Below are 9935 nucleotides of genomic sequence, written 5' to 3'. Positions count from 1 at the left end.
CATTGAAACATTATTAATATCAATTATAACAATGGAAATTATACCTCAACTCACAAATTACCATTCATAAACTTGTTTAGATTACGTGTGTATCATATCAATTTTGCATGTATAAATCATGTTTCTTTTTCATTTAATTATCATTTCTTACTTTTATAGATGTGTGAAAAAAAAGAATATACTTGAACGTAATACTACAATGTACTATATTCTAATATAAGGCAAATAATTTTTTCAATCGTATAGAATGTGTTGGAAATACCCATAATAAAATTACAACGATCGTACGCGATATGCATTAATCGTTTCCACATTATCATTGATTAATAGTGGATTCTCATTAAATATCGTAATTGAAGCCGGTCAAACGAGTCTTTAATGTGAGAATTACGAATATAAACTATCCTTGTACCGAGAGTAGATAATAATCGGTCCTTTGGTAACTGCGAAACACAGAGAGTTACGTTTCCGCGAAATAAATTATCCGAGTGGAATATTAAAAATGCAAGAGTATATATATATATATATATCGTATAATTATCGTTTTATATATATATATATATATATATATAAAATGGATAATATGTCATTAGATTTAGGTCAATGTCTAATTCCTAAGGTTATCGGCATTTCTATTCGCGCGTACAAATTTTTATGGAGGATCGATCGTTGCTCGATGCGATTTATTTCCCGATTAATCAGTCACGGTAGCAATTTTTTATTTGACGATTTTTTTTTTTTCAGCGACGAGATTCACCTTCACCGATGTTCAAAAATGTTCTACGTCTCTACGCTATGTTATTAACATTGCTTGCACAGCAAAGTGATCATTGCACGAAAAAAACACATGAGAAATTTCCAATGACGTAATCCTAGCCAGCCAGTTGGTTTTACCGATCGTTATCTTTTGTGTTTTTTTCGTTCCCATCGAGAGATGCCCTGTTCCTAGGTCACACGATGGAATGTTTACATTGTTCCTGTCGAAATTTTGTATAAGAGAAAAAGGGAACAATACTTCTGACATCCTGTTCCACGTGTCTTCGGTCGATTCAATGTCACTGTAAATGAATTTATCGAAAAAATATTTGGTCGAAGGATATAGGAAGAAAGTACGAGAATTCCAATAATAGTTGTGTAGCTTCAAGGATTTTGAAATCAACTATACGTAGATAACAAACGAGAACATATTTTTCTTTGTTTCATTTTATTTAAACACGTGGGTGAAAAATTAGAATTAACAACTTTGAAGTTATAGATGAAGCAACGGTAATAAATTTAAACGGTGAAGCGATGAAAACTATAAAGGATACGTTACTATGAGGATCTTCGAGTTGATCCCATGTTCTGACAAGCGGAAAAAAAGAAGGATTTGACGTGTTCATCATCGATTACCTTGGCTGACCGTTATTTTTTTGCACTCTTTGAACCGTTTTATACTTGGAAGTGCGTTCGAAGAAACGGGAATGGTTACAGGAAGAAACGCGAGAAATTAGAGTGGGAGGAGCGATATAAAGATGAGCGTCTTGCCAACGATCGGAATAGAAGAATAGATCCGACATCATGTGGAAATATCGAACGATCGGGCTTTTTGCCTCGCTGGCTTTTCTCTGTATCCAAGCACAAGGTATATTTCCTTCATCAATTGTATTCAAATTAAACTTATATATCTTTTATTACCTTTTCTATTGATTCCAACTTTTTGCAATGATTAATCGATTATGCAATAATTTTGCCACTTAAAAGCTTATTTCCATATTTCCAACAAACTTGAAATATTATAACTATATTTTTTAACTCGTAATTATTAACTTTCAGCTGCAGAGGTCATAGTGAAACGTCATTCTTTTGACGATCTGGCTTCTCATGGCAAACAATTTCTCTCTAATTTGCCTGGATTAGGCGGTGGATTAGGCGGTGGATTAGGTAGTGGATTAGGCGGAGGATTTGGTGGAGGATTTGGTGGAGGATTTGGTGGTGGCGGTGGTGGTGGTGGAGGAGGAGGAGGTGGAGGTGGATTTGGTAGCGGTGGTGGATTTGGCAGCGGTGGCGGTTTTGGTAGCGGTGGTACTAAAGGAGGCTCCGGTGGCGGCGCTGGTGGCGGCACCGGTGGTGGTCTAGGAGGATACGGCAAACCTGGATGTAGTAGCGGAAGTTGTGGCGCTGGAGGCGGTGCTGGAGGCGGTGCTGGAGGTGGTGGCGGAGCTGGAAGTGGTGCTGGAGGATACGGTGGCGCCGGAGGTGGTGGTTTAGGAGGATACGGAAAACCTGGATGTAGTAGCGGAAATTGTGGCGCTGGTGGTGCGGGAGGATATGGTGGCGCCGGAGGTGGTGGCGGAGCTGGAGGTGGTGCTGGAGGACACGGTAGCGCCGGAGCTGGAAGTGGTGCTGGAGGATACGGTGGCGCTGGAGGTGGTGCTGGAGGATACGGTGGCGCCGGAGGTGGTGCTGGAGGACATGGTGCCGGTGGAGGTGGCGCTGGTGGATACGGTGGCGCCGGAGGATATGGTGGCGCCGGAGGAGGTGCTGGAGGACATGGTGCCGGCGGAGGTGGGGTGCTGGAGGATACGGTGGCGCCGGAAGTGGTGCTGGGGGATACGGTGGCGCCGGAGGAGGTGCTGGAGGACATGGTGCCGGTAGAGGTGGCGCTGGTGGATACGGTGGCGCCGGAGCTGGAGGTGGCGCTGGTGGATATGGTGGCGCTGGAGCTAGCAGCGGTGCTAGTGTAGGAGGATATGGCAAACCTGGATGTAGCAGCGGAAGTTGTGGCGCTGGAGGTGGTGCTGGAGGGTACGGTGGCGCCGGAGGTGGCGCTGGAGGGTACGGTGGCGCCGGAGGTGGCGCTGGAAGTGGAGGTGGTGCCGGAGGATATGGTGGCGCCGGAGCTGGAGGTGGTGCCGGTGCACATGGAGGTATTTCGAATTATTTAATTAAAGGATATTCTATTGCATTATTATATAACACATTTTCCAAACTAAATTTTCAAAATTTTAAATTTTTTAAATTTTATTTTCAATTCAAGCAGGATCGGCTGGTATAATAAAGACTGGTCCTGGCGGCCCAGGTGGTTATGGTGGTGCAGGTGGCGGAGCAGGCAGCGGTGGTTACGGTGGTGCAGGAGCTGGAAGTGGTGGTTACGGTGGTGCAGGTGGCGGAGCAGGCAGCGGTGGTTATGGTGGTGCAAGAGCTGGAAGCGGTGGTTATGGTGGTGCAAGAGCAGGCAGCGGTGGTTATGGTGGTGCAAGAGCTGGAAGCGGTGGTTATGGTGGTGCAGGTGGCGGAGCAGGCAGTGGTGGTTATGGTGGAGGTGGAAGCGGCGGTGGAAGAGGCGGTGGTTACGGAGGTGCCAATGCGAACGCCAATGCTTACGCAAGCGCGAATGCGAACGCAAAGGCGACAGCTTCCGCTAATGCGCATGCTTTTGCTGGTTCAACTGCATCCGCAAGTGCTAATGCAAACGCAAATGCTGGTGGCGGTGGTTTCGGAGGATTCGATGACTTCGGTCCTGGCGGCCATGGAGTCGAGTAAGTTGAAACATTTATATCGATAAATATAGAATTTGATAATTTTTTGGAAAAAAAATTTAACGATATGTTATATTTGTCGAATTAGTCTCTTCAACCGTATGGGCAATATCGATGAGGGAGTTAGTAAGAGCGGTACCGTGGACAAAGCCAAAGGCGTTTATAGCAGCAGTGGAGCCAATATCGATTCTACCGGAAAGGGATCGTACAAAGTGTCTGCTGGAAAAATTGTTTAAGCGGTCTCTGAAAGAAACTCAAATCGATATTCCGAATCGAAGCAAAATTTAATCAGTTTTAAAGAAATTTAGGAAGAAAGAATTTATATGAATTTCTAGAAGACTCGGCAGAGATCTTGTGGATTATTTTTTATTATTGTTTACAATTTACAATGAATGTTATTATATTCATGATAAATAAAATGCGTCGCATGACGCCAGAAATCTCTTCTTTTTTCAAGATTACAACTTAACAGCTGACGTGCAGTTCGAATAAATATATTTAATCTGTAAACAATAAACTAAGAGAAATATTTTTATAATTCAAATCTATTCAATTTTTATCAACACCTTTTCGATCACCTTACCTCTCATTTTATTCAAAAACATTTTATTCATTCTGAGCCAGCATATGGGTGCTTATGTGGCCAAATGAATTCACTTCATTTTTTATTATTATATTTTTGAATCGATTTCAAGGTAAAAGTGTTACGCATTATTTTTAATAATAATGTATCTCATGTTTATGATGACTCGTTCGATAAAATTATCCGTTCGAACCGATTGGAATGATGATATATTTATTTAGAGATTCGAGATTCTCTTACCAGTGTAATAAATAATTCATAAACTGACACGCGATATATAATAAGCGGTTATCTCCGACATGTATCGATGACATAACTGGCATTTCCACGATGTTATATTTAAATTCATTAGAGCTGCATTTCACATTTAAAGTACCTGCATCATCGATTTGTTTAACTATTTGTCAAATTTATTTCATTTCATTATATATCAATTCTCTATATTTTCATTTTCTTATTAAGTAAATGACACTTTAAAATACTAAAAATGAAAAAAGAAATTATTGCTCGAATGATTATTTCCATACCAATGTTAAATTTGAACATTAACATGATGTTCTTAAATGTATTTAATAACAGATAATAACATCTTCTGGCAATTTTATTATTCATTGTTCAAGGTCGACTCAAAATAATCAATATAACAATGACGTATAATATTTTTTATTGATTTTTATTTTTTTAACGATAATACATCAGATCCGTTTATAACAGTATATCCGATTCATCAGTTATTATCTATCGAAACATCCGTCGATAATAATCTCAGCATAGTGATTAATCATTTCGAGGAATCAATTGGCAGGATCAATTATCAAGATAGACGCGTGTAGGATTATAGATGTAAAAAAAAAACAGCGATTTCTTTTTTCATACAAGATGATTGTATCGTAAATGAGAAACTAAAATAAATTACGGACAAAAATGTGCAAATGAGACAAAATAAAAGGATCTTTTTCGTAATGTGAGAATGATTGAAATTTATTTTCAGCACTTGTCGCAATTATTTATCTTTTTTCGTCGATTATCCTTTCACATGACTTGGTTGTCCCCCTGACCAACCTAAAACAGCGTTTTATCTTTCAAGGAAATCTATTCTTTACTCGTATGCAAATACGTCACGAATATGATTTTAAAAACTTACTGCCAGCGTTGCTACTCGCATAAGCGGAAGCACTGCTGGAGGACCAGGAAGCTGCACTCGCTCCGCTAGAAGCCCAACTTCCACTGTTCGCTTGTCCAAAAGACGGTGCTGAAATGTGGAGAGATGTAATGTAGAATATTTACAAATTTCGAAACAACATTTATAAATATTGACGCATTAAATATATAATATGAAAAAAATGATAATCACAAGAAGCATACGATAGTAGTTTGATATTATGGATGTTATCGAATTACACAACGTATCATGTACGTATAGAGAGCGATAGTAATGCGATACAATCGATCAATTGCTATTAATTAACAAACTGTGTCACTGATTTATGTTTTATCATCGATCAATCCGACTGAAGATCAAATATTTCTTGAAACCTTGAAACTCTTTCCCATTGTTTTCACATTCATTGCATTAATCTTTATCTAAAATTACTAACCTTTAACCTTTCACGATCTAACATTTTCCGTTGTATTTTCCGTTTACTTTCGAGAATCTTTAATCGTTAATGTAACGAATGTTTTATGTATCTTTTCGCTTCAACAAGAATTTCATAATTGGAAGATAAAATTATTCGAGCAATCTCCAAAGCCACGTACCTCCAGAGCCAGAATAAGAGCCGGAATTGGCATAAGTAGAAGCTTGCGAGTTAGCAAAGGATCCAGGGAGGATTCCAAATCCTGTCGAATCGATTCCAATACCTCCTCCGCTTCCAGAGCCGCGATTTGTTCCAGGTGGATTTTTCGTGGCTGATGAGCTTCCATCATTGGTCAATCCAGGATAATGGCTGACAGGACTTCCACTCGTTTGACCTGGTCCAGCATAAGTTCGATCGATAGCTGGAATCAATGAATCAGATTCTCCTGTTGTTTTGTCATTGATTCCTATATCTCCTCGTGCAGATCCTGATCCATGAAGGAAGGGATTGTCTTTGCCTATTGGTCTAGTTGATTCTTCTTCGATCGAAACGACATTTTTATTACCGCCACTAGGATGCGCTACTGCTCCACCGATAGAGTGACTCCAAGCTCCTGAGATGGCACCAACGTTTCCTTGCAGGAAAGGATTTCCATGACCGATCGGTTTACTGGTACTTGTTACGATTGGTCCGCCTAAAATTTAAATTGTTAATACAATTCTTTGTAAACGGAATCAAAAAGAAGCTTAATTTTTGTTTTCGTTACCAATTTCAGGGATAGGAATCTTCCCGGTTAGAAATGGATTTGATGGATACGATCCTCCTCCTTCCACAATCTTATTTGTTTTATCAAATTTATTAGGAACATACGATGGGCTTCCTGGCCCGGAAACGCAATCAGTTCCACTTACGCAATTGTACGGACTACTACCACCTCCAATAGGAGATCCGTTAAATAATTGACCGCTCGTTCCAGGAGTAATTTTTTGAGAGCTTTGAGAAAAATCATTTGAATACGCGTCAGAGCCTACTATTGGCCCAGAGATCTTACTAATATCTACGGAGACACCAGGCTGACCACAAGAATCTGGTGATTTTCCATTTGTCTGACTGCTACATCCGCTCCTATTTTCACAACCTCGAGATCCGCTCTGACAACCCGATGGAGATTTCGTTTCGTCTGGACCTTTGTAAGGTTTGTGCTCGTAGGAAGGCTTCGTTGTTCCACCATAAACGCCAGGTTGGTAAGCAGGTTTTGTCGTTCCAAAATCGCTATAAGGGCCAGGCTGGTAAGAAGGCTTTGTTGTTCCAATACCGCTATATGGACTAGGTTGATAAGAAGGCTTTGTTGTTCCACCATAAACAGCAGGTTGATAAGCAGGCTTTGTCGTTCCAAAATCGCTATAAGGGCCAGGCTGGTAAGAAGGCTTTGTTGTTCCAATACCGCTATATGGATTAGGTTGATAAGAAGGCTTTGTTGTTCCATCATAAACGGCAGGTTGATAAGCAGGCTTTGTTGTTCCAATACCGCTATATGGACTAGGTTGATAAGAAGGTTTCGTTGTTCCAGTTCCACTATATGAAGTAGGTTGATAAGCAGGCTTTGTCGTTCCAAAATCGTTATAAGGGCCAGGCTGATAAGAAGGCTTTGTTGTTCCAATACCGCTATATGGACTAGGTTGATAGGAAGATTTCGTTGTTCCACCATAAACGTTAGGTTTTGTCGTTCCAAAATTAGAAGCAGGCTGATACGAAGGTTGCGTTTTTCCATCATAGGAAGCAGGTTGATAAGGTTTCGTGGTTTGAGCATTGTCGTGAGAATTAGGTTGGTAAGAAGGTTTCGTTGTTCCAGTAGCGCTGTAATTAGACTGATAAAAAGGTTGTGTTTTTTCATCCGCATTTGAAGGTTTGTATCCTTCGGGTTTTCCCGAAGCAGGGTTCACGTTTATATAAAATATTTTACTATCTCCATCCTTCGAAGCATTGGTTCTAGATCCCGAAGAACCTTTCACGCTGCTATAACCTGGCTTCTGAGTTACACGTGGCGCGTTATCGCTCGGAGAACCAGACGTTTGCGCAGTTCCAAACGGGGAACTGTTAGAACCGATTGGAGATGAATCTGTGGAACCGAATATTGGCGTCCTGCCTGCACCAGAATCGAGACTTGTTCCAACGTGAGAATTAGCTGCATTTTGCAATGGGTAAGGCTCTCTATTACTTTCTGACGGTTTACTCGCCGAGTATTGTGGTCCGTAAGGTACGTTTTGGGGCGATCCAGGATATCGCCCTTGTTCTGTATCTGGTAAAGTATCGTATCTCGTTGGTTGACTTCCAGACTTATCGATACATTTTTCGTAGGGACTACCCGAACATCCGGACGCAGGACTGCCAAAGTAACCAGGAGAACTTTCCTTTTGAACGCCTTCGATTCCGGGGAATGGTAATAGAGCTTGTTTGACAGGAGGAGCACCGCTTGAACCTGAAATGAAATTCAAGATATTACGAATTCAAGGACAATTATTGTGAGTGTACAGTGAAATGTGTAATGATTACAATCAACCTTGAGCACAGCCAGTCTCGCGTTGATAATTGCCTGCGCATCCAAAACCTGTTTTAGGCCCATTTTTATCCGTGGATACATCTGCATTCGACCAACTTCCAGGAGCCGAGTTCCACGCGAGAGGATGTGAACCTGTTCCAGGTGTTGGACCATCGTATCTTTGATTCGAACCAGGTTGCTGATTGAACGGTTGTTGTGATCCGTGTGTACCTGTGGTTTGCGAATGGCCACTGACACTTGGTGTCACTGTTCCAAAAGGAGCACCACTTCCTGTGTACGATTGTTGACCGTTGAAAGGATTAGGCGCGCCTAATTTCTGCACGCCAGGAGGCGATCCTCCTTTGCTTTTCTGCCTGTGATCGTGAACCTTATATTGTCCATCGTCCCCGTCGTAGCACTCGTCTTCATCTTCTTCTTCCGGTTCAGTTTCTTCCTCGTCCTTCTCCCAATAATCATCGTTCTCCCATTTACATTTGGACCATTTGCAACCACCGTCTTGGTGGCCTCCTCCACCGTTTGGCTGGTTATGACCGCCACTGGTATCGTAACTACGAATTCCTTTGTGCCCCTCGTTTCCAATAAAAGCGCCTGCTGTTCCCGAAGAACTGTACGCGTTCGCTGAAGCGCTGCCTGTACAATTGATAAAAAAAAGGATTAGCGAAAATTTTTCAAATTCGTTTCCTCTTTTTTAAATGTTTATACGTACTGTACGACAGACTTCCAACATTTCCTTCGTACGCCCCTGAAAAATATATATATTCAAGTACAATAGTGTATTGTAAGCACAGATATTGTATGTTTTTTCCTCGTGCGTAGTTGGAATATGATGTAACAATGATGAATCGATATTGAAAAAAAAAAAAGAAAATCAACGTAAAAAACGTTGAGAAAAAAAAAAGGAGGAATTACCTGAACCCGCGACGAATGTGGCGAATAGAAGGACGAATGTCGGGAAGTGGAATGTTCGAATAAATCCGCTCATCGTAAGATTGCTCGATTACGCGATCGAATTGTTGGCTGTCCGACCGTTTCTTGCCTCGAGTCATTGCGAGGTGAGTCTCGATCAAATACTTCTATATATAAGGATATCCCCGGCAGTGAAAGGATTTATCGTCCCCGAGCATCATCCCCGACCCATGAGGATGAGCATCTGAACGTGGGTGGCAATGAGTAATAATTGTTCGACTCTTTCTATTACATGGTGTTGATAGGAATAAGAACGACTGGTTTTAGCCGGCCGGCTTTGCTTCGACTACGTCATCCAGCTTCAGAAGTTTCCACGAGATACACGATTCATATCACGTTTCTTTTGAAAACGAAGGAAGGATCATGTAAATTAAAAAACGATCCAGACTCGTTTTTTTCGAATTGATGACATTATTCGGCAGCATTGTATATTCGACATTCTCTTCAACGATTTTATTTTTCGTCTTCTTTCTGGTTGTTTAACTATTCTGTTGCATTTTCTTGTGGCATAATTACGAGCAAGAGAGAAGAATCTAGTCACGCAAAATGTGAAACTTATCGCATATAAATCGTGATGATTTCGATACTCGGACAAATTTGTTATTTTTAAAATAAGAAATTATTTCGCGCTTATTTTTCTATATTAATTTAAATTTTTCATTATACGGTAATATAAGCATTTTTATGCATTTTCCAAGAACAATGAAGAAGAAAATCAATGATCATTG

At 40.8% G+C, this 9935-nt stretch overlaps 2 protein-coding genes across 10 annotated transcripts; one reads left to right on the top strand and one right to left on the bottom strand.

Annotated features, from left to right (window-relative positions):
- The first annotated feature begins 1462 nt into the window (after nucleotides 1–1462).
- On the top strand, nucleotides 1463–4065 carry LOC107994109 (uncharacterized). 7 transcript variants are annotated; one of them, XM_062082497.1, is made up of 7 exons: nucleotides 1463–1624; nucleotides 1816–2190; nucleotides 2410–2487; nucleotides 2640–2909; nucleotides 3020–3266; nucleotides 3303–3521; nucleotides 3610–4065. In XM_062082497.1, the coding sequence occupies exons 1-7, from the start codon at nucleotides 1561–1563 to the stop codon at nucleotides 3755–3757; spliced, it is 1401 nt and encodes a 466-aa protein (XP_061938481.1). In that variant the 5' UTR covers nucleotides 1463–1560; the 3' UTR covers nucleotides 3758–4065. The 7 variants fall into 7 exon arrangements, with proteins under 7 accessions (XP_061938481.1, XP_061938480.1, XP_061938479.1 ...); XM_062082496.1 differs by having other exon boundaries at nucleotides 1816–2487; nucleotides 2835–2909; nucleotides 3023–3266; XM_062082495.1 differs by having other exon boundaries at nucleotides 1816–2487; nucleotides 2835–2909.
- Nucleotides 4066–4751: 686 nt separating this feature from the next.
- Nucleotides 4752–9295, bottom strand: LOC107995819 (uncharacterized). 3 transcript variants are annotated; one of them, XM_028664995.2, is made up of 8 exons: nucleotides 9151–9292; nucleotides 8948–8983; nucleotides 8242–8871; nucleotides 6448–8160; nucleotides 6247–6375; nucleotides 5863–6168; nucleotides 5249–5356; nucleotides 4752–5166 (listed from the first exon to the last, which is right to left on the bottom strand). In XM_028664995.2, exons 1-8 carry the CDS (start codon nucleotides 9221–9223, stop codon nucleotides 5129–5131), a joined length of 3033 nt encoding a protein of 1010 aa, XP_028520796.2. In that variant the 5' UTR covers nucleotides 9224–9292; the 3' UTR covers nucleotides 4752–5128. The 3 variants fall into 3 exon arrangements, with proteins under 3 accessions (XP_028520796.2, XP_061938471.1, XP_016909009.2); XM_062082487.1 differs by having other exon boundaries at nucleotides 5863–6375; nucleotides 8242–8373; nucleotides 8452–8871; XM_017053520.3 differs by having other exon boundaries at nucleotides 5863–6375; nucleotides 9151–9295.
- Between the last annotated feature and the right edge of the window lie 640 nt (nucleotides 9296–9935).

This window comes from Apis cerana, linkage group LG11 (assembly GCF_029169275.1).
Source record: "Apis cerana isolate GH-2021 linkage group LG11, AcerK_1.0, whole genome shotgun sequence".
NCBI lineage: Eukaryota > Metazoa > Arthropoda > Insecta > Hymenoptera > Apidae > Apis > Apis cerana.
The sequence above is the reverse complement of the archived record's forward strand: the minus strand, read 5'-3'. Positions and strand labels throughout refer to the sequence as shown.